Raw genomic sequence first — 26,658 nt, forward strand, 5'->3', positions numbered from 1 at the left:
TTTTGCTAACTAACTAACCAAGTGGAGATGAATAAACATGAGGTAGTTGCCAAGGAGTTTAGATTGGCAACCACAGGTCCATGCGTTCCAAGTGACGTTGGCGATGTTTCCTCAGACGCTGAAGGACGCCAACGAGTCCACCCGGCAGGACTTCCAGAGGGAGGCGGAGCTTCTGACCGTGCTGCAGCATCAACACATTGTTCGATTCTACGGCGTGTGCACGGACGGCGAGCCCCTGGCCATGGTGTTTGAGTACATGAGACACGGCGACCTCAACCGCTTCCTACGGTACTTAAGCTTTCACACACACGGATTCCAACCCAGACTGTGAAGCCGACGTGCTGACCACGTGGCCACCGCTGCTCATCCTGAAGATGGCTGTCATGGACGCTAACGTTCAATTAGCGCCGCGTGGTCACCTAGCTAACATCTGCAGGTTTGGTTAGCAGAGAGCGCCTGACGCCAGGTGTCCTCGACGGCCACGGAAACAATATTACATCCCATAATGCAGCTGCCGTCCCGCTCTGCCACCTGCCCGCTAAACGAATTAGTCAGGGGGCGGAGTCGGACGCGCGTGTGGGCGCTCATCAGCCGTCCAATTATATTATCCCAATCAATTGTGGGCGATACTTTTTTTTACTGACCCCTTTGTTCTCTCTCAGCTTGTTGTGTGATGTAGTAGTAGTAGTAGTAGTAGTAATACTGTTGTAGTAGTAGTAGTAGTAGTAGTAGTAATACTGTTGTAGTAGTACTAGTAGTAGTAGTAATACTGTAGTAGTAGTAGTAGTAATACTGTTGTACTAGTAGTAGTAGTAGTAATACTGTTGTTGTAGTAGTAGTAGTAATACTGTTGTAGTAGTACTAGTAGTAGTAATACTGTTGTAGTAGTAGTAGTAGTAGTAATACTGTTGTAGTAGTACTAGTAGTAGTAGTAATACTGTTGTAGTAGTACTAGTAGTAGTAATACTGTTGTTGTAGTAGTAGTAGTAATACTGTTGTAGTAGTACTAGTAGTAGTAATACTGTTGTAGTAGTAATAATAATACTGTTGTAGTAGTAGTAGTAGTAATACTGTTGTATTAGTAATACTATTGTAGTAGTAGTAGTAATAATGTTGTACTAGTAGTAGTTGTAATACTGTTGTACTAGTAATACTGTTGTAGTAGTAATAATGTTGTACTTATAGTAATACTGTTGTACTAGTAATACTATTGTAGTAGTAATACTGTTGTAGTAGTAATAATGTTGTACTAGTAGTAGTAGTAATACTGTTGTACTAGTAATGCTGTTGTATTAGTAATAGTGTTGTACTAGTAGTAGTAGTAATACTGTTGTACTAGTAATACTGTTGTATTAGTAATAGTGTTGTACTAGTAGTAGTTGTAATACTGTTGTACTAATAATACTGTTGTACTTGTAGTAGTTGTAATACTGTTGTACTACTAATACTGTTGTAATATAATGTTGTATTAGTAGTAGTAGTAATGCTGTTGTAGTAGTAATACTGTTGTAGTAGTAGTAGTAGTAATACTGTTGTACTAGTAGTAGTTGTAATACTGTTGTACTAGTAATACTGTTGTAGTAGTAATACTGTTGTACTTGTAGTAGTAGTAATACTCTTGTAGTAGTAATACTGCTGTACTTGTAGTAGTAGTAATACTGTTGTACTAGTAATACACTTGTAGTAGTAATACTGTTGTTGTAGTACTAGTGGTAGTAGTAATGCTGTTGTAGTAGTTGCAGTAGTAATACTGTTGTACTAGTGGTAGTAGTAATACTGTTGTAGTAGTAGTAGTAATACTGTTGTAGTAGTTGCAGTAGTAATACTGTTGTACTAGTAGTAGTAGTAATACTGTTGTACTAGTAATGCTGTTGTTTTAGTAATAGTGTTGTACTAGTAGTAGTAGTAATACTGTTGTACTACTAATACTGTTGTAGTTGTAGTAGTAGTAGTAGTAATACTGTTGTACTAGTAGTAGTTGTAATACTGTTGTACTAGTAACACTGTTGTAGTAGTAATACTGTTGTACTTGTAGTAGTAGCAGTAGTAGTAGTAGTAATAATTTTGTACTAGTAGTAGTAGTAATACTGTTGTACTACTAATACTGTTGTAGTAGTAATACTGTTGTATTAGTAGTAGTAGTAGTAATACTGTTGTACTAGTAGTAGTAATACAGTTGTAGTAGTGGTAGTAAAACTGTTTTACTAGTAGTAGCAGTAATACTGTTGTACTAGTATTACTGATGTAATAGTAATACTGTTGTAGTGGTAGTAGTAATACTGTTGCAGTAGTACTAGTAGTAGTAATGCTGTTGTGGTAGTACTAGTAGTAGTAGTGATACTGCAGTAGTAGTAGTGTTGTTGTAGTAGTAGTAGTAATACTGTTGTAGTAGTAATACTCTTGTTGTAGTAGTAGTAGTAGTAGTATTAGTAATACTGTTGTTGTAGTAGTAGTAATACTGTTGTAGTAGTTGTAGTACACAATAAGCAGATGTTGTGGGAACTAGAACCTTGCAGACTGTACTATATATGTTGTGGGAACTAGAACCTTACAGACTGTGTTATCTAAGTTGTGGGAACTAGAACCTTGCAGACTGTACTATATATGTTGTGGGGACTAGACCCTTGCAGACTGTACTATATATGTTGTGGGAACTACAACCTTGCAGACTGTAATATATATGCTGTGGGAACTAGAACCTTGCAGACTGTACTATATATGTTGTGGGAACTAGAACCTTGCAGACTCTGTTATCTAAGTTGTGGGAACTAGAACCTTGCAGACTGTGTTATTTAAGTTGTGGGAACTAGAACCTTGCAGACAGTACTATATATGTTGTGGGAACTACAACCTTACAGACTGTACCATATATGTTTGGGAACTAGAACCTTGCAGACTGTACTATATATGTTGTGGGGACTAGACCCTTGCAGACTGTACTATATATGTTGTGGGAACTACAACCTTGCAGACTGTACTATATATGTTGTGGGAACTAGAACCTTACAGACTGTGTTATCTAAGTTGTGGGAACTAGAACCTTGCAGACTGTACTATATATGTTGTGGGGACTAGACCCTTGCAGATTGTACTATATATGTTGTGGGAACTAGAACCTTGCAGACTGTACTATATATGTTGTGGGAACTAGAACCTTGCAGACTCTGTTATCTAAGTTGTGGGAACTAGAACCTTGCAGACTGTGTTATTTAAGTTGTGGGAACTAGAACCTTGCAGACAGTACTATATATGTTGTGGGAACTACAACCTTGCAGACTGTACCATATATGTTTGGGAACTAGAACCTTGCAGACTGTACTATATATGTTGTGTGAACTAGACCCTTGCAGACTGTACTATATATGTTGTGGGAACTAGAACCTTGCAGACTGTGTTATCTAAGTTGTGGGAACTAGAACCTTGCAGACTGTACTATCTAAGTTGTTGGAACTAGAACCTTTGCAGCCTGTACTATATATGTTGTGGGAACTAGAACCTTGCAGGCTGTACTATATATGTTGTGGGAACTAGAACCTTGCAGACTGTACTATATATGTTGTGGGAACTAGAACATTGCAGAATCTGTTATTTAAGTTGTGGGAACTAGAAGCTTGCAGACTGTGTTGTTTAAGTTGTGGGAACTAGAACCTTGCAGACAGTACTATATATGTTGTGGGAACTAGAACCTTGCAGACTGTACCATATATGTTTGGGAACTAGAACCTTGCAGACTGTACTATATATGTTGTGGGTACTAGACCCTTGCAGACTGTACCATATATGTTGTGGGAACTAGAACCTTGCAGACTGTGTTATCTAAGTTGTTGGAACTAGAACCTTTGCAGACTGTACTATATATGTTGTGGGAACTAGAGCCTTGCAGACTGTACTATATATGTTGTGGGAACTAGAACCTTGCAGACTGTACTATAAATGTCGTGGAAACTAGAACCTTGCAGACTGTACTATATATGTTGTGGGGACTAGAACCTTGCACACTGTACTATACAGTATAAGTTGTGGGAACTAGAACCTTGCAGACTGTGTTATCTAAGTTGTGGGAACTAGAATCTTGCAGACTGTACTAATTGAAAGTGTATCTTGTATATTTTTATGTTGATTTAATAATTTAAAATAAAAATGCGTGTCTCTCGCAGCGCTCACGGCCCCGACGCCTGCATCCTGGAGGAGTCCAAGATGGCGCCAGTGGGCGAGCTGACGCTGCCCCAGATGCTGCACATCGCCGCCCAGATCGCCTCGGGGATGGTGTACCTGGCGTCTCTGCACTTTGTCCACCGGGACCTGGCAACGCGCAACTGTCTGGTGGGAGAAGGTCTGGTGGTCAAGATCGGAGACTTTGGCATGTCCAGGGACATCTACAGCACTGACTACTATCGCGTGAGTTCCACCGCACTAACTCGTCTGTCCAATAACTGGAACCCAAACCCAGCACCCTGAGGAATATATTGACATAGTTCCAATGAAAAATACATTATTAATTTAATTACATTTTAATTGTTCCCCCTTTTGTTCAAACATTAACTCATGTTGGATTTTTAAGAACATGTTGGTAATATTCACAAGATAAATATGGATATAAATTATGTCTTTAGGGTTTTCTACCATCTTGGATTTTAGATTAAGAGATTTAAGATTTTTTTTTAGATCAAAAGATTTAAATAGTTTTTGTCTTACAATAATTAACAAATTATTTAAACTGTTTTTTTTTTTTTTTAAATCAATGACAAGTTAAATAGTTTTGTCTTAAAATGAGTCACACATTAGTTTTCATCCTAAAATGAGTGACACATTATTTTAATAGTTTTTGTGCTTAACAAGTAATAAATTAATGAAATATTTTGTTCTTAAGATGAATCACAAATTAATTAAATTTTTTTTTTCATCCTAAAACGAGAAACAAATTATTTAAATAAATAAGTTTTGTCCTAAAATGAGTCACAAATATATTAAATAGTTTTCATCTTCAAACAAGTGACAAATTAATGAAATAAATAATTGGTTTAAAATGAGTCAGAACTTAATTAAATAGTTTTAATCCTAAAATGAGAGACAACCTATTTAGTTTGTCTTAAAATAAGTCACAACTTAATTAGTTTTTATCTTAAAACAAATGACAAATTATTTAAATAAAATAGTTGTTTTAAATGAGTGACAAGTTATTTAAATAGTTTTTGTATTAAAATAAGTGACAAATTAATGAGTTTTTTTCCTTAAATGGGTGAAAAATTATTTAAATAGTTTTAAAATGTGCCTCAAATTATTTAAATTGTTTTTGTCTTAAAATAATTGACAAATTAATGAGGGTTTTTTTTCCGGAAATCAATGACAAGTTAAATAGTTTTGTCTTAAAATGAGTCACACATTACTTTTCATCCTAAAATGAGTGACAAATTATTTAAATTGTTTTTGTGCTTAACAAGTGACGAATTAATTAAATGTTTTGTCTTAAAATTATTAGCAAATTAATTCAATATTTTTTTTTTATCCTAAAACGAGAAACAAATTATTTAAATAAATAGTTTTTGTCCTAAAATGAGTCACAAATATATGAAATAATTTTCATTTTAAAACGAGTGACAAATTCATTAAATAAATAGGTTTCAAATGAGTAAGAACTTAATTAAATTGTTTTTATCCTAAAACGAGTGACGACTTATTTAGTTTGTCTTAAAATAATTCACAACTTATATAGTTTTTATCTTAAAACAAGTGACCAATTATTTAAATAAATAGTTGTTTTAAATGAGTGACAAATTATTTAACTAGATATTTTTTGTATTAAAATAAGTGACAAATTAATGAGTTTTTTTCCGAAAATATGTCTCAAATTATTTAAATAGTTTTAGTCTTACAATAATTAACAAATTATTTAAACAGTTTTTTTTTCTTCAGAAAATCAATGACAGGTTAAATAGTTTTGTCTTAAAATGAGTCACACATTAGTTTTCATCCTAAAATGAGTGACACATTATTTTAATAGTTTTTGTGCTTAACAAGTAATAAATGAATGAAATGTTTTGTTCTTGAAATGAGTCACAAGTTAATTAAATATGTTTTTTTTATCCTAAAACGAGAAACAAATTATTTAAATGAATAGGTTTTGTCCTAAAATGAGTCACAAATATATTAAATAGTTTTCATCTTCAAACAAGTGACAAATTAATTAAATAAATAATTGGTTTAAAATGAATCAGAACTTAATTAAATAGTTTTTATCCTAAAATGAGAGACGACTTATTTAGTTTGTCTTAAAATAAGTCACAACTTAATTAGTTTTTATCTTAAAACAAGTGACACATTATTTAAATAAATAGTTGTTTTAAATGAGTGACAATTTAAATATTTTTTGTATTAAAATAAGTGACAAATTAATCAAACTTTCTTTTTCCGAAAATCAATGACAAGTTGAATATTTTTTCTTAAAATGAGTTAGACATTAAATAGTTTTTTTCCTAAAATGAGTGACAAATTATTTCAATTGTTTTTGTCCCTAACAAGTGACAAATTAATTAAATGTTTTGTCTTAAAATTAGTCGCAAATTAATTCAATATTTGTTTTATCCTAAAACGAGAAACAAATTATTTAAATAAATAGTTTTTGTCCTAAAATGAGTCACAAATATATGAAATAATTTTCATTTTAAAACGAGTGACAAATTCATTAAATAAATAGGTTTCAAATGAGTCAGAACTTAATTGAATAGTTTTTATCCTAAAACAAGTGACGACTTATTTAGTTTGTCTTAAAATAATTCACAACTTATATAGTTTTTATCTTAAAACAAGTGACAAATTATTTAAATAAATAGTTGTTTTAAATGAGTGACAAATTATTTAACTAGATATTTTTTGTATTAAAATAAGTGACAAATTAATGAGTTTTTTTCCTAAAATGTGTCTCAAATTATTTAAATAGTTTTAGTCTTACAATAATTAACAAATTATTTAAACAGTTTTTTTTTCTTCCGAAAATCAATGACAAGTTAAATAGTTTTGTCTTAAAATGAGTCACACATTAGTTTTCATCCTAAAATGAGTGACACATTATTTTAATAGTTTTTGTGCTTAACAAGTAATACATTAATGAAATGTTTTGTCCTAAAATGAGTCACAAATATATGAAATAGTTTTCATCTTAAAACGAGTGACAAATTCATTAAATAAATAGGTTTAAAATGAGTAAAAACTTAATTAAATAGTTTTTATCCTAAAACTAGTGACAACCTATTTAGTTTGTCTCAAAATAATTCACAACTTATATAGTTTTTATCTTAAAAGAAGTTACAAATTATTTAAGTAAATAGTTGTTGTTTTAAATGAGTGACAAATTATTTAAATACTTTTTTTTTGTATTAAAATAAGTGAAAAATTAATGAGTTTTTTTCCTAAAATGAGGCTCAAATTTTTTAAATAGTTTTTGTCTTACAATATTTAACAAATTATTTAAACTGTTTTTTTTTTTCACGAAAATCAATGACAGGTTAAATAGTTTTGTCTTAAAATGAGTCACACATTAGTTTTCATCCTAAAATGAGTGACACATTATTTTAATAGTTTTTGTGCTTAACAAGTAATAAATTAATGAAATGTTTTGTTCTTAAAATGAGTCACAAGTTAATTAAATGTTTTTTTAAATCCTAAAACGAGAAACAAATTATTTAAATAAATAGGTTTTGTCCTAAAATGAGTCACAAATATATTAAATAGTTTTCATCTTCAAACAAGTGACAAATTCATTAAATAATTGGTTTAAAATGAGTCAGAACTTAATTAAATAGTTTTTATCCTAAAATGAGAGACAACTTATTTAGTTTGTCTCAAAATAAGTCAAAACTTAATTAGTTTTTATCTTAAAACAAGTGACAAATTATTTAAATAAATAGTTGTTTTAAATGAATGACAATTTAAATAGTTTTTGTATTAAAAAAGTGACAAATTAATCAAACTTTCTTTTTCCGAAAATCAATGACAAGTTGAATATTTTTTCTTAAAATGAGTCAGACATTAAATAGTTTTTTTCCTAAAATGAGTGACAAATTATTTCAATTGTTTTTGTCCTTAACAAGTGACAAATTAATTAAATGTTTTGTCTTAAAATTAGTCGCAAATTAATTCAATATTTGTTTTATCCTAAAACGGGAAACAAATTATTTAAATAAGTAGGTTTTGTCCTAAAATGAGTCACAAATATATGAAATAGTTTTAATCTTAAAACAAGTGACAAATTCATTAAATAAATAGGTTTAAAATGAGTCAGAACGTAATTAAATATTTTTTATCCTAAAACAAGTGACAACTTATTTAGTTTGTCTTAAAATAATTCACAACTTATATAGTTTTTATCTTAAAACAAGTGACAAATTATTTAAATAAATAGTTGTTGTTTTAAATGAGTGATAAATTATTTAAATAGATACTTTTTGTATTAAAATAATAGACGAATTAATGAGTTTTTTTCCTAAAATGAGTGAAAAATTATTTAAGTAGTTTGTTTTAAAATGTGTCTCAAATTATTTAAATAGTTTTTGTCTTAAAATAATTGACAAATCAATTAAACTTGTTTTTTTTTTCCGAAATTCAATGACAAGTTAAATAGTTTTGTCTTAAAATGAATCACACATTAGTTTTTATCCTAAAATGAGTATTTGTCTTAAAAATAGTCGCAAATTAATTCAATATTTGTTTTATCCTAAAACGAGAAACAAATTATTTAAATAAATAGTTTTTGTCCTAAAATGAGTCACAAATATATGAAATAATTTTCATTTTAAAACGAGTGACAAATTCATTAAATAAATAGGTTTCAAATGAGTCAGAACTTAATTGAATAGTTTTTATCCTAAAACAAGTGACGACTTATTTAGTTTGTCTTAAAATAATTCACAACTTGTATAGTTTTTATCTTAAAACAAGTGACAAATTATTTAAATAAATAATTGTTTTAAATGGGGTGACGAATTATTTAACTAGATATTTTTTGTATTAAAATAAGTGACAAATTAATGAGTTTTTTTCCTAGAATGTGTCTCAAATTATTTAAATAGTTTTAGTCTTACAATAATTAACAAATTATTTAAACTGTTTTTTTTTTTTCCCGAAAATCAATGACAGGTTAAATAGTTTTGTCTTAAAATGAGTCACACATTAGTTTTCATCCTAAAATGAGTTATTTTAATAGTTTTTGTCCTTAACAAGTAATAAATTAATGAAATGTTTTGTTCTTGACATGAGTCATAAGTTAATTAAATGTTTTTTTAAATCCTAAAACGAGAAACAAATTATTTAAATAAATAGGTTTTGTCCTAAAATGACTCACAAATATATTAAATAGTTTTCATCTTAAAACAAGTGACAAATTAATTAAATAAATAATTGGTTTAAAATGAATCAGAACTTAATTAAATAGTTTTTATCATAAAATGAGAGACAACTTATTTAGTTTGTCTTAAAATAAGTCACAACTTAATTAGTTTTTGTCTTAAAACAAGTGACAAATTATTTAAATAAATAGTTGTTTTAAATGAGTGACAATTTAAATATTTTTTGTATTAAAATAAGTGACAAATTAATCAAACTTTCTTTTTCCGAAAATCAATGACAAGTTGAATATTTTTTCTTAAAATGAGTCAGACATTAAATAGTTTTTTTCCTAAAATGAGTGACAAATTATTTAAATTGTTTTTGTCCTTAACAAGTGACAAATTAATTAAATGTTTTGTCTTAAAATTAGTCGCAAATTAATTCAATATTTTTTTTATCCTAAAACGAGAAACAAATTATTTAAATAAATAGGTTTTGTCCTAAAATGAGTCACAAATATATGAAATAGTTTTCATCTTAAAACGAATGACAAATTCATTAAATAAATATGTTTAAAATGAGTAAAAACTTAATTAAATACTTTTTATCCTAAAACGAGTGACAACCTATTTAGTTTGTCTTAAAATAATTCACAACTTATATAGTTTTTATCTTAAGACAAGTGACCAATTATTTAAATAAATAGTTGTTGTTTTAAATGAGTGATAAATTATTTAAATAGATACTTTTTGTATTAAAATAAGTGACAAATTAATGAGTTTTTTTCCTAAAATGTGTCTCAAATTATTTAAATAGTTTTTGTCTTACAATAATTAACAAATTATTTAAACTGTTTTTTTTTCTTCCGAAAATCAATGACAGGTTAAATAGTTTTGTCTTAAAATGAGTCACACATTAGTTTTCATCCTAAAATGAGTGACACATTATTTTAATAGTTTTTGTGCTTAACAAGTAATAAATTAATGAAATATTTTGTTCTTGAAATGAGTCACAAGTTAATTAAATATGTTTTTTTTAATCCTAAAACGAGAAACAAATATTTAAATAAATAGGTTTTGTCCTAAAATGAGTCACAAATATATTAAATAGTTTTCATCTTCAAACAAGTGACAAATTAATTAAATAAATAATTGGTTTAAAATGAGTCACAACTTAATTAAATAGTTTTTATCCTAAAATGAGAGACAACCTATTCAGTTTGTCTTAAAATAAGTCACAACTTAATTAGTTTTTATCTTAAAACAAGTGACAAATTATTTAAATAGAAAGGTGTTTTAAATGAGTGACAAGTTATTTAAATAGTTTTTGTATTAAAATAAGTGACAAATTAATGAGTTTTTTTCCTAAAATGAGTGAAAAATTATTTAAATAGTTTTAAAATGTGTCTCAAATTATTCAAATAGTTTTTGTCTTAAAATAATTGACAAATTAAACTGTTTTTTTAATGAGTCACGCATTACTTTTTATCCTAAAATGAGTGACAAATTATTCAAATTGTTTTTGTCCTTAACAAGTGACAAATTAATTAAATGTTTTGTCTTAAAATTAGTCGCAAATTAATTCAATATTTTTTTTATCCTAAAACGAGAAACAAATTATTTAAATAAATAGGTTTTGTCCTAAAATGAGTCACAAATATATGAAATAGTTTTCATCTTAAAACGAATGACAAATTCATTAAATAAATATGTTTAAAATGAGTAAAAACTTAATTAAATACTTTTTATCCTAAAACGAGTGACAACCTATTTAGTTTGTCTTAAAATAATTCACAACTTATATAGTTTTTATCTTAAAAGAAGTTACAAATTATTTAAGTAAATAGTTGTTGTTTTAAATGAGTGACAAATTATTTAAATACTTTTTTTTTTGTATTAAAATAAGTGACAAATTAATGAGTTTTTTTCCTAAACTGTGTCTCAAATTATTTAAATAGTTTTTGTCTTACAATAATTAACAAATAATTGAAAGTTTTTTTTTATGAAAATCAATGACAGGTTAAATAGTTTTGTCTTAAAATGAGTCACACATTAGTTTTCATCCTAAAATGAGTGACACATTATTTTAATAGTTTTTGTGCTTAACAAGTAATAAATTAATGAAATGTTTTGTTCTTAAATTGAGTCACGTTAATTAAATTTTTTTTTTTAATCCTAAAACGAGAAACAAATTATTTAAATAAATAGTTTTTGTCCTAAAATGAATCACAAATATATTAAATAGTTTTCATCTTAAAACAAGTGACAAATTCATTAAATAAATAGGTTTAAAATGAGTCAGAACTTAATTAAATAGTTTTTATCCTAAAATGAGAGACAACTTATTTAGTTTGTCTTAAAATAAGTCACAACTTAATTAGTTTTTATCTTAAAACAAGTAACAAATTATTTAAATAAATAGTTGTTTTAAATGAGTGACAATTCAAATAGTTTTTGTATTAAAATAAGTGACAAATTAATCAAACTTTCTTTTTCCGAAAATCAATGACAAGTTGAATATTTTTTCTTAAAATGAGTCAGACATTAAATAGTTTTTTTCCTAAAATGAGTGACAAATTATTTCAATTGTTTTTGTCCTTAACAAGTGACAAATTAATTAAATGTTTTGTCTTAAAATTAGTCGCAAATTAATTCAATATTTGTTTTATCCTAAAACGAGAAACAAATTATTTAAATAAATACGTTTTGTGCTAAAATGAGTCACAAATATATGAAATAGTTTTCATCTTAAAACGAGTGACAAATTCATTAAATAAATAGGTTTAAAATGAGTAAGAACTTAATTAAATTGTTTTTTATCCTAAAACGAGTGACAACTTATTTAGTTTGTCTTAAAATAATTCACAACTTATATAGTTTTTATCTTAAAACAAGTGACACATTATTTAAGTAAATAGTTGTTGTTTTGAATTTGTGACACATTATTTAAATAGATGTTTTTTTTTGTATTAAAATAAGTGAAAAATGTATGAGTTTTTTTCCTAAAATGTTTCTCAAATTATTTAAATAGTTTTAAAGTCTTACAATAATTAACAAATTATTTAAACAGTTTTTTTTTCTTCCGAAAATCAATGACAGGTTAAATAGTTTTGTCTTAAAATGAGTCACACATTAGTTTTCATCCTAAAATGAATGACACATTATTTTAATAGTTTTTGTGCTTAACAAGTAATAAATTAATGAAATGTTTTGTTCTTAAAATGAGTCACAAGTTAATTAAATATTTTTTTTTACCCTAAAACGAGAAACAAACTATTTAAATAAATAGGGTTTGTCCTAAAATGAGTCACAAATATATTAAATAGTTTTCATCTTCAAACAAGTGACAAATTAATTAGATAAATAATTGGTTTAAAATGAGTCAGAACTTAATTAAATAGTTTTAATCCTAAAATGAGAGACAACCTATTTAGTTTGTCTTAAAATAAGTCACAACTTAATTAGTTTTTATCTTAAAACAAGTGACAAATTGTTTAAATAAACAGTTGTTTTAAATGAGTGACACATTTTTTAAATAGATATTTTTTGTATTAAAATAAGTGACAAATTAATGAGTTTTTTCCTAAAATCTGTGAAAAATTATTTAAATAGTTTGTTTTAAAATGTCTCAAATTATTTTAATAGTTTTTGTCTTAAAATAATTGACAAATCAATTAAACTGTTTTTTTCCCGAAAATCAATCAATAATAAGTTAAATAGTTTTGTCTTAAAATGAGTCACATATTACTTTTTATCCTAAAATGAGTGAAAAAAGATTTAAATAGTTTTTGTCCTTAACAAGTTACAAATTAATTAAATGTTTTGTCTTAAACTGAGTCACAAATTAATTGAATAGTTTTTATCCTAAAAACGAGAAACAAATTATTTAAATAAATAGGTTTTGTCTGAAAATGACTCACACATATATTAGTTTTCATCTTCAAACAAGTGACAAATTCATTAAATAAATAGGTTTAAAATTAGTCAGATTTTACTTAAATAGTTTTTATCCTAAAATGAGTGACATCTTATTTAGTTTGTCTTAAAATAATTCACAACTTATATAGTTTTTATCTTAAAACAAGTGAAAAATTATTTAAGTAAATAGTTGTTGTTTTGAATGAGTGACAAATTATTTAAATACATATTTTTTGTATTAAAATAAGTGACATATTGAGTTGTTTCCTAAAATGTGTCACGAATTATTTAAATAGTTTTTGTCTTAAAATAATTGACAAATTAAACTGTTTTTCCCCCCTGAAAATCAGTTAAATAGTTTTGTCTTAAAATGAGTCACACATTAATTTTTATCCTAAAATGAGTGACAAATTATTTAAATTGTTTTTGTCCCTAACAAGTTACAAATTAATTAAATGTTTCTTCTTAAAATGAGTCACAAATTAATTGAATATTTCTTATCCTAAAAACGAGAAACACATTTTTTAAATAAATAGGTTTTGTGCTAAAATGAGTCACAAATATATCAAATAGTTTTCATCTTAAAACAAGTGATAAATTAATTAAATAAATAGGTTTAAAATGAGTCAGAACTTAATTAAATAGTTTTTATCCTAAAACGAGTGACAACTTATTTAGTTTGTCTTTAAATAGGTCACAACTTAATTAGTTTTTATCTTAAAACAAGTGACCAATTATTTATATAAATAGTTGTTTTAAATGAGTGACAAATTATTTAAATAGATATTTTTTTTTGTATTAAGTGAAAAATTAATGAGTTTTTTTCCGAAAATGTGTCTCAAATTATTTAAATAGTTTTCGTCTTACAATAATTAACAAATTATTTAAACTGTTGTTTTTTTTCCGAAAATCAATGACAGGTTAAATAGTTTTGTTCTTAAAATGAGTCACAAGTTAATTAAATGTTTTTTTAAATCCTAAAACAAGAAACAAATTATTTAAATAAATAGGTTTTGTCCGAAAATGAGTCCCAAATATATTAAATAGTTTTCATCTTCAAACAAGTGACAAATTAATTAAATAAATAATTGGTTTAAAATGAGTCAGAACTTAATTAAATAGTTTTTATCATAAAATGAGAGACAACTTATTTAGTTTGTCTTAAAATAAGTCAAAACTTAATTAGTTTTTATCCTAAAACAAGTGACAAATTATTTAAATAAATAGTTGTTTTAAATGAGTGACAATTTAAATAGTTTTTGTATTAAAATAAGTGACAAATTAATCAAACTTTCTGTTTCCGAAAATGAATGACAAGTTGAATATTTTTTCTTAAAATGAGTCTTACATTAAATAGTTTTTTTCCTTAAAATGAGTGACAAATTATTTAAATAGTTTTTGTCCTTAACAAGTGACAAATTAATGAAATGTTTTGTTCTTGAAATGAGTCACAAGTTAATTAAATATGTTTTTTTTTATCCTAAAACGAGAAACAAATTATTTAAATAAATAGGTTTTGTGCTAAAATGAGTCACAAATATATGAAATAGTTTTCATCTTAAAACGAGTGACAAATTATTTCAATAAATAAATAGGTTTAAAATGAGTCAGAACTTCATCAGTTATTATCTTAAACAAGTGACAAATGATTTAAATGAATAGATTTGTCCTAAAATGAGTGACGGATGAAGAAAACCAGCAGCTCACTACTGCCCCCTGAGGAAGCGAGTGGTACATGTGTGCAGGTGGGCGGTCGCACCATGCTGCCTATTCGCTGGATGCCACCAGAGAGCATCATGTACAGGAAGTTCACCACGGAGAGCGACATCTGGAGCTTGGGCGTGGTCCTGTGGGAGATCTTCACCTACGGCAAGCAGCCTTGGTACCAGCTGTCCAACAGCGAGGTGAGCGACCATCTTCCTTATTCATCCCCCCACCTCCTCTCTTTGCTCAAAAGTAGAAAAATGGGAGATAAATGTTCCAACATCAGAAGGCTAGCAGCGTCCCAAAACTTTTGACTTTCTGCTGGTCCAACATGTGAACTCTCCTGGGAGCGGGGGGGGGGAGGGGCTAAGACGTGGGCCAATGAGATTAGGATCGAGTGGCCGGCGGAACTTGATCCACTCTCAGGCCAGATGAGACACTCGGAAGCTTTTTGAGGAAATTATTTTCTTCAAAACTGAAGTGTCGCTAATTGATGATCACTTCTCTAGATTTTCAGTCTCTCAAATGTAGAAACATAACAAGCTATCCTCACAACTCCTGTCAAATACACCATCTTTGACCAGGTTTCTGCCATAGATTCCTATAAACAGCACTAGTAAATGATCTTTGAGCAGGTTTCTGCTGTAGATACTTAAAAATACCATAACACTCCTGTCAAATAGAAGATCTTTGACAAGTTTTTTTCTGTAAATTCCTAAAAAAAAAAAAAAAAAACAGCAGGGCGCTCCTGTCAAATAGAGGATCTTTGACTAGGTTTACCCCGTAGATTCCTAAAACCATCTGAGCACTCCTGTCAAAATCCTGTATAATAGAGGATGTTTGAATAAGTTTGTGTCATAGATTCCTAAAAACAGCAGAGCACTCCTGTCAAATAAAGGATCTTTGACTAGGTTTTTTGTCATACAGTTTATTCATAGAAACATCAGATCACTCCTGTCGAATAGAGGATCTCTGGCTAGGTTTTTGTCATAGATTCCTAAGACCAGCAGAGCGGTCTTGTCAAATAGAGGATCTTTGACTATGTTTTTCATGTAGATTTCTAGAAACAGCTTAGCAGACATATAAAATAGAAGATATTTGACTAAGTTGGTGTAACATATTCCGAGAAACAGCAGAGCGCTCCTGTCAAGTAGAGGATCTTTGACTAAGTTTGTGTAATATATTCCGAGAAACAGCAGAGCGTTCCTGTCAAGTAGAGGATCTTTGACTAAGTTTGTGTCATAGATTCCTAAAAACAGCATAGCACTCTTTTCAAATAGAGAATCTCTGACTAGGTTTTTGTCATAGATTCCTAAAACCAGCAGAGTACTCCTGTAAAATAGAGGATCTTTGACTAAGTTTTTGTAAAAATTCCTAAAAACAACTGAACACTTCTGTAAAATAGACGATCTTTGACTAAGTTTTTGTCATACATTTTTAAAACCAGCAGAGCAATCCTGTCAAAATCCTGTATAATAGAGGATGTTTGAATAAGTTTGTGTCATAGATTCCTAAAAACAGCAGAGCACTCCTGTCAAATAAAGGATCTTTGACTAGGTTTTTTGTCATAAAGTATATTCCTAGAAACATCAGATCACTCCTGTCAAATAGAGGATCTCTGGCTAGGTTTGTGTCATAGATTTGTAAAAACAACGGAGTTCTCCTGTAAAATAGAGGATGTTTGAGTAAGTTTGTGTCATGGGTTCCTAAAAACAGCACAGCACTTATGTAAAATGGAGGATCTTTGACTAGGTTTTTCCTGTAGATTTCTAGAAACAGCAGAGCACACATGTAAAATAGAATATCTTTGACTACGTTTTTGTCATAGATTCCTAAAAACAGCATATCACTCCTGTCAAATAGAGGATCTTTGACTAGGTTTGTTTCATAGATTCCTAAAACCATCAGAGCTGTTCTGTAAAATAGAGGATGTTTGACTATGTTTTTCCTATAGATTTCTAGAAACAGCTTAGCGCACATGTAAAATAGAAGATCTTTGACTAAGTTGGTGTAATATATTCCTAGAAACAGCAGAGCGCTCCTGTCGAATAGAGGATCTTTGACTAAGTTTGTGTCATAGATTCCTAAAAACAGCATAGCACTCTTTTCAAATAGAGAATCTCTGACTAGGTTTTTGTCATAGATTCCTAAAACCAGCAGAGTACTCCTGTAAAATAGAGGATCTTTGACTAAGTTTTTATCATACATTTTTAAAACCAGCAGAGCAATCCTGTCAAAATCCTGTATAATAGAGGATGTTTGAATAAGTTTGTGTCATAGATTCCTAAAAACAGCAGAGCACTCCTGTCAAATAAAGGATATTTGACTAGGTTTTTTGTCATACAATATATTCCTAGAAACATCAGATCACTCCTGTCAAATAGAGGATCTCTGGCTAGGTTTTTGTCATAGATTCCTAAAACCAGCAGAGTACTCCTGTCAAATAGAGGATCTTTGACTAAGTTTTTGTCATATATTCCTAAAAACAACTGAATACTTCTGTAAAATAAAGAATATTTGACTAAGTTTTTGTTATACATTTTTAAAACCAGCAGAGCAATCCTGTAAAATAGAGGATCTTTAACTAAGTTTGTGTCATAGATGCCTAAAAACAGCCGAGCACTTCTGTAAAATAGAGGATCTTAGACTAAGTTTCTGTCATAAATTTCTAAAACCAGCAGAGCACTTCTGTAAAATAGAGGATCTTTGACTAAGTTTGTGTCATAGATTCCTAAAAACAGCAGAGCATTCCTGTCAAATAGAGGATCTTTGACTAAGTATATGTCACAGATTCCTCAAAACAGCAGAGCACTCCTGTCAAACAGGGGATTTTTGACTAAGTTTATGTCACAGATTCTTCAAAAAAGCAGAGCACTCCTGTCAAATAGAGGATCTTTGACTAAGTTTGTGTCATAGATTCCTAAAAACAGCAGAGCATTCCTGTCAAATAGAGGATCTTTGACTAAGTTTATGTCACAGATTCCTCAAAACAGCAGAGCACTCCTGTCAAACAGGGGATTTTTGACTAGGTTTTTCTTGTAGATTCCTAGAAATAGCAGAGCACACATGTAAAATAGAGGTTTGATTTAAGTGTTTTTCACAGATTCCTAAAAACAGAGCACTTTTGTTAAAAAGAAAATCTCTGACTAGGTTTTTGTCATTAATTCCTAAAAACAACAGAGCATATATTTGGCCAGGTTTTTGTTGTAAACGCCGAAAAAAACAGCAGAGCTCGCCTGTCAAATACAGGATCTACGACTAAGTTTTTGCTGTGAATTTCTAAAAAAAAAAACAACAACAACAGAGCGCTCCTGTAAAAATAAAGGATCTTTGACTAAGTTTTTGCTGTGAATTTCTAAAAAAAACAAAACAACAACAGAGCGCTCCTGGCAAATACAGGATCTTTGCCTTAACACATGGCCTCTGTTTTATTTGTAGACTTCGGGACTTAGCATGTCGCATATGTTAGCGTGTAGCACGTTATTGCATGTAGCATATGTTAGCATTTTAAAGTAACTAAAGGTTACTTTAGTTGTCTTCGAACAACCAACTTGAAGAACTTGTAGCAGTCGTGTGGATCCAGACCGCTTCCTTTTCAAGCTGTAATTCTTGCCGTTGCTCCAAAAAGCAAAATGTCATTTTCAAAAGCAACCGAGCTGGAAAGAGCTTGAGAGAAGGTGACTGTCTCATGCCCCCCGCAGGCCATCGAGTGCATCACGCAGGGCCGTGAGCTGGAGAGACCACGTACCTGTCCCAAGGAGGTGTACCTGCTGATGCAGGGCTGCTGGCAGAGGGAGCCTCAGCAGAGGATGGTCATCAAAGACCTGCACAGTCGCCTGCTGGCCCTGGTCAAGAACCCCCCCGTCTACTTGGACATCCTGGGTTAGTCAATGTTTACCGCTAGAAAAGCGTTTAAGGAAGACGAATGGCAAGGAAACTGAACGGCGCCCCCGTAGGCCGCGAGTGGAACTACGCCACCCTTAGGACGAGAGACTCTCACCCGGCAGACCACTTTTTGATATGACGCCGATTTCAAACGTGTACAGGACTATTTTTCAACTTGCACGCGTTCCCCTCAAGAGTGTTCATTTCTTCTTCCACCGCATTTCCTCCGAGAGCTTCAAACAATACACACAACTTCAGTTGCGAGATGACAAACCCAAAACATGACGTCATAAAAATTGCGTGTTTTGGAGCGAGGAAAATCAAGCCCGAGCGAGATGAGATTGTCACTGTGGTTAAGCTTCGCTACACATCTTCATTTGCATTTATTTTGTCCAATGTGTAAACAAACTGAGGCACTTCCAATACAATTCAATAATTTCGTTTCAATATTTTACAACAGGCTGAGTAATTGACTTAGTAAATCTAATTAAAAACAATCAAACAAAGTGACAAAACAAATACAAATCTTATGTACATAATGTAAATAAAACAATGGACTTGTTTAAAACAACGTAAATTTCTCCAGTAAAAATAATCACTTAAGGGCTTTTCTATTTTTAACCATTTTCCCGGATTATATTAATAAATTGGAATCTTAGAGCCAATGAGAGAATTTGTGTTTTGCTTTCAGAAATCGACTTATGTATGAAAAAAAATGTAGCTTGCAACAATAATATTTATTAGCATTTTTAGGTTGTTATTAAGATACCAAAAATATCATCTATCGTGAAGGGGGACATCTTGACACCTTTCAGCAAAACAGATGTACAATATCACATTCCATGAATAAATATTTATATCTTAAAATCAAGTTGTCACAAGTTTGGTTTAATGGCAGCCATTTTTTTTTTTTTTTTTTTTACCAATCCTGCTCGAATTTGGACTTTTGTGGCATTGATTCACGTAAAAATCCGACGGCGTGTGACGCCAGGCCCAGTCGTACAATTGGCGATCACTCCAGCAGCACTGAGAGTGGACTCAGCCAAACTGCTCCTGAGTAATGTTGCAATTTTCAACACCAACCAAGAAATTGACTTTAAAAAAAAAAAAAAAAAAAAAAAAGGCTCCACCTTTCAAAAAGTGCGCTCGCTTAATGCTATTATACCTTGCCTGTGCTATCAACATGTTTACTGATTAGCATTAAGAACTACAACTAAGATGCACGTTACAATCAAACAGCTGGTTCATAAAAAGAATACTTGCAGTGTTAACACTTTGTAGGGCACAACGGACGCACTATACTGCCATCTTACGTTTTGGACTTAGAAATTTGATAATAAAACAAAAAATGATTAGGTCATTTTTAAATGTTGCAATAAAAATGACATTTTATTCTCCAAAACAATTACTATTTATTAACACACACAAAAATACCGGTATTGAATCTTGATATCTGCGAATCGGTACCGTATCTCAGCCTGAGTGTCTCTGTTCGATTGTGGAGGCGTTACCAGATTGCAAATGAAACCACGCCCCTCCCTCCACCCAAAAAAAAAATCATAATTTAACTCTGGAGGTCAATGCTAAAATAGATCCTTCCCGGTCAAAACTAAACATGGAAAATAAAAACTCTGATGCGACAACGTAGCCGGACGGGAAAAACCCAGCGATCATCCAGAATGCACACACGGTGTGGTTGCACACGAGTACTTGGCATTATATCGTTTAGAAGTACAAAAAAATCAAACTCCACAAGTCCACTTTAAAGTTGTCAGCTGTGTGAGAAATTTCAAGCCCACCCAACTTGCGGTTTAATAATAGCATGAGGTGTATTTGTCAGGAAAGTGTTATTCATATAAGAGTACATCGATGGCTGTTCTCCTTTTTTCACCACTAACCACCCTACTGTCGTGGAAAAGACCTGTTACCCTCTGCAGTTGTAGTGTCCATCAACAACCATGGACACTACAAAATACTGTAAATACGAGGGATGTGAATCTTTGGGCAACACATGATTTGATTCTTGGTTATGATTAAATTCTAAACGATTCTCGATTCAAAATCAATACTTTTTTGATAACATTGGGTGGCGGTTCTATGATTAACTACATTCCTCTATAAACATAGATAAACAGCTCAGATACATTTTTATATTATTAAAAGAAAACTGATTTTGTTGAATAAAATTCTACCCAAACATTTAATGAAGTCAAAAACAAAAGAAAAAAAAAGGGAAGTATCCAACACTTCTCTTTTCTAAAGTAAATGTGTACAGCAGATATGATGAGCTACATTAACTATATAATTTGACTGAGAGAATGGACAGGACATATTAAAAAAAATATATATATACTATACATTTACTGTACATTTGTGTATACATGTACAGTAAATATATATATATATATATATATGTATGTATGTATATATATATATATATGTATATCCATATTTATTTATATATGTGTATTTATATCTATATATGTATATGTGTACAGATATGTATAAATATATACATGTGTATATATGCATATGTGTGTACGTATATATGTATACTTATATATTTATACATATATATACATACATACAAACACATACATATATAAGCACATATACATATACACACATATATGCATACATTTATATGGATAGATACATATGTATGAATAAAAATGTATATATGTATTATATATATATATATAAATCGGTATATATATATCATTATATATCTATATATATATATATATATATATGTATATATGCATATGTGTATGTAGGTATACTTACATATGTATACATATATATACACACATATATATTCATACAATTATATGTATACGTGTATACATATGTATGTATGCATGAATATACATATGCATATGTATATGTATTTATATATGTATACTATCTATAAATATATATATTGATATATCAATATATATTGATACATATGTATATATATATATATATATAATTATATATGGATATATATATATATATATATATATATATCCATATACATATATATATATATGGATATATATATTGATATATCTATATATATATATTGATTCATACATATCAATATATGTTGATATCGATATATCTATATACATAAATCAATGATAATAAATCTATATATATATATATATATACATCCATCCATCCATTTCCTACCGCTTATTCCCTTTCGGGGTCGCGGGGGGCGCTGGCGCCTATCTCAGCTACAATCGGGCGGAAGGCGGGGTACACCCTGGACAAGTCGCCACCTCATCGCAGGGCCAACACAGATAGACAGACAACATTCACACTCACATTCACACACTAGAGCCAATTTAGTGTTGCCAATCAACCTATCCCCAGGTGCATGTCTTTGGAAGTGGGAGGAAGCCGGAGTACCCGGAGGGAACCCACGCATTCACGGGGAGAACATATACATATATATGTAAATATATATGTCTTGATTGGATTATCCAGAGAATAGTGCTCGATACCGTGGTAGAGCGCAATATGTAGGTGTGGGAAAAAATCACAAGACTACTTAATCTCTACAGAACTGTTTCATGGGGGTTCCCTCAATCATCAGGAGATTTTAATGGAAGCATTCACATACAGTTCTGTAGAGATGAAGTAGTCTTGTGTTTTTTTCCCACACCTACATATGTAAATATATATATATGTATATAGGTATATATCTGTATACCTATATATATATATATATATATATATATATATATATATATATATATATATATATATATATATATATACATATATATATATATCTGTATACCTATATATATATATATATATATATATATATATATATACATATATATATATATATATATATATATATATATATATACACACGTATATAGATATATGTATATTGATATATCTAAATGAATATAGATATCTATATCTATATACATATCTATATAGATATATCTGTTAAGGAAGATAGATGGATATATATATCTATATAGATATACTGTATATCCCTATGTATATATATATATATTTATAAATATAAAAATATATATCTATATATATATATATATGTGTGTATATATACATATATATATGTATATATATTTGTTTATATATCGAGATGTATATGCACATATCGATATATTTGTATATTGATATATCAATATATATATATAGATTTATATTGATGTATCTATATATATGCATATATAGATACATATATATATATGTATATCTATAAATCAATATGTGTATAAATATATATATATATATATATGTGAATATATTTATATATGTATATATCTTTATAGATATTTATCTTTAAATATATATATATATATATATATATATATATATATACACATACATATATTTATATTTATAGATCCATATATATCGATATACCGTATTTCCTTGAATTGCCACAGGGCATATAGTATGCACCTGCCTTGAATTACTGCCGGGTCAAACTTGCTTCCCAAAATAATTAGCGCATGCTTAGTATCACCGCCTGGTCAAACTCGTGACGTGGCGAGTGACACTTGCCCTGTCATCATTTTCAAAATGGAGGAGGCTGATGTCAACACCGGTAATTATATATATACTGTACATTTACTGTATAGATATCGATTTTGCAATTTATTCAAAAATCAATTAGTATATATTTATATATATATATATATCCATATATATATATATATATTTATGTATATATCCATATTTATATCTATATATGTATGTGTGTACATATATGTATACTTGTGTATATATCAATAGAAATATATCGATATATATGTATACTTAAATATGTATACATACATAAACATACATACATATATACACATATATATGTATACATTTATATGTATAAATACAAATGTATACATATGTATATATGTATACTATATATACATATATATACATCTATATATATATATATATATGTATTTCAATATATATATTGATATATATATCGATATTAATATCATTATATATGTCCATAAATATATAGATATATATGTATATATGTATACTTAATGTATATATGTATACATATATATATACACACACATATATATTTATACATTTATATGTAAACATTTATATATATATGTGTAGGTATGCATGAATATATATATGCATATGTATATATATGTATGTATATATGTATACTATCCAAACATATATATATATATTAATATATCAATATATATTGATACATATATATATATGTACAAAAATATATAATTATATCAATATATATATCTATATATCTACTGTATCTATCTATATATGCATATATACCTATCAATATATATAGATATCGATATATCTAAATATATAAATCAATATGTTAATAAATATATAGATATATTGAGATGTATACCAATACATATATATATATATATATATATATATATATATGTGTGTGTTTATATCTGTATACCAATATACATATATATATACTTATATATCTATCTATATATAAACACATATATACATATATATATCCATATATATATATATATATATATATATATATATATATATATATATATATATATATATATATATATATATATATATGTATTGGTATATATATATATAAAGAGATATCTATAAATATATGGATATATATATGTATAAATATACATATGTGTGTATATATATGTGTGTTTATATATATATCTATATAGATGTATATGTTAAGGTAGATAGATATATACATATATATCTATAAATGGCTTGTACTTGTATAGCGCTTTTCTACCTTCAAGGTACTCAAAGCGCTTTGACATTACTTCCACATTTACCCATTCACACACACATTCACACACTGATGGAGGGAGCTGCCATGCAAGGCGCTAACCAGCACCCATCAGGAGCAAGGGTGAAGTGTCTTGCTCAGGACACAACGGACGTGACGAGGTTGGTACTAGGTGGGATTTAAACCAGGGACCCTCGGGTTGCGTACGGCCACTCCACCATCGCGCCACGCCGTCCCAAAGTGAATTATATTTATATAGCGCGTTTTCTCCAGTGACTCAAAGCACTCCACACAGTGAAACCCAATATCCAAGCTACAATCAAACCAGTGTAGGTGGCACTAAAAGCAGGTGGGTAAAGTGTCCTGCCCAAGGACACAACGGCAGCGACCAGGCTGGCAGAAGCGGGAACCGAACCCGCAACCCCCAAGTTGCTGGCACGGCCACTCCACCAACTGAGCCAAACCGCCCCACATGTCACTTTTTGATGCAGTACCGCATGTGTGCAGTGACTTTTCCAGATTCTCTGAAGCTTTTGATGATATTACGGACCATAGACGGTGAAATCTCAAATTTTTTTGCAATAGCTGCTAGAGAAATGTTGTTTCTTAAACAATTTGCTCAGGCATTTGTTGACAAAGTGGTGACCCTCGCCCCGTCCTTTTTTGTGTGCTTTTATACCCACTCATGGCACCCAACTGTTCCCAATTAGCCTGTTCACCTGTGGGATGTTCCAAATAAGTCTTAGATGAGCATTCCTAAACTTTCTCTGTCTTTTTTGCCACCTGTGCCGGCTTTTTTGAAACATCTTGCAGGCATCAAATTCCAAATGAACTATTTGCAAAAAATTAAGTTTGAACATGAAATATCTTGTCCCCGCAGTCCACTCAATCGAATACAAGCTGAAAAATATTTGCAAATCATTGTATTTTCTTTTTATTTACCATTTACACAAGGTGACAACTTCTCTGCTTTTTGGTTTTGTACATCACATAGAAGACAAATGTCACTCACGATATAAAAGATGCGTATAAATGGTAAATGTGCTTTTTGAAACAATGTACATGTAACCTAAATTGATATAAAATCATAGAAACGCTGACATTTATCGAGTGTATTAGCATATTGTGACAAAAACCTTACGTCAATTTTTATGCGAAAGCTTGTGGTATTTTGCTTGTTTTATAATAATTAATTGAAAAATATAGTAAGGGAATTTGACTTGTAATATTTATTCAACTGTTAAATGGACTTAGAAGGAAGCATGAGCAAGTGACAACACTGAAAGTGTGAGATATTGTGTCAAAGATACTTGAGAGCGGGACAAATATGGAAGAAGAAACCCTGCATTACTATGTATATATATATAAATAGATATCTATAAATATATGGATATATATATGTATAAATATACATATATGTGTATGTGTATATATATGTATATATATATATACACACACATATATATACATATACACACATGTATATATATATATATATATATATGTGTGTGTATCTATATATAAATATATATATATATATATAGGTTTGTTTATCGAGATATACATACATATATCGATATACTTGTATATTGATATATATATTGATATATCAATATATATATAGATTTATATTGATATATCTATATTTATGGACATATATATATAGGTATATATATATCAATCTATATGTATATCGATGAATCAATATGTATATAAATCAATATATACATCTATATAAAGATATATTTATATATCGATATATATTTATATATATAGATATCTATCTATAAATATATATATATACATACATATATTTATATTTATAGATCTATATATATATATATATATATATATATATATATATATGTATATATATTTGTATATATAGATATCTATAAATATATATATACATACATATATTTATAGATCTATATCTATATATCTATATATATATATGTAGGTGTGGGAAAAAATCACAAGACTACTTCATCTCTACAGAACTGTTTCATGAGGGGTTCCCTCAATCATCAGGAGATTTTAATGGAAGCATTCACATACAATGGTTTATAT

General features: G+C 29.1%; 1 protein-coding gene across 3 annotated transcripts in view; it reads left to right on the forward strand.

The window, feature by feature from the left end:
- The window catches only part of ntrk1 (neurotrophic tyrosine kinase, receptor, type 1), a 279,190-nt gene extending 258,301 nt beyond the window's left edge, over positions 1-20,889 (forward strand). For all 3 annotated transcript variants that reach the window (XM_061882335.1, XM_061882336.1, XM_061882337.1), the window contains 4 exons: positions 116-288; positions 4,158-4,398; positions 14,984-15,142; positions 18,644-20,889. In XM_061882335.1, coding sequence (XP_061738319.1) covers positions 116-288; positions 4,158-4,398; positions 14,984-15,142; positions 18,644-18,829 — 759 coding nt within the window. In that variant the 3' untranslated portion in view covers positions 18,830-20,889. The remainder of the gene's footprint in view (positions 1-115; positions 289-4,157; positions 4,399-14,983; positions 15,143-18,643) is intronic.
- Positions 20,890-26,658: the final 5,769 nt, after the last annotated feature.

Source organism: Nerophis ophidion, linkage group LG21 (genome assembly GCF_033978795.1).
Source record: "Nerophis ophidion isolate RoL-2023_Sa linkage group LG21, RoL_Noph_v1.0, whole genome shotgun sequence".
In the NCBI taxonomy this organism is placed as follows: Eukaryota; Metazoa; Chordata; class Actinopteri; order Syngnathiformes; family Syngnathidae; genus Nerophis; species Nerophis ophidion.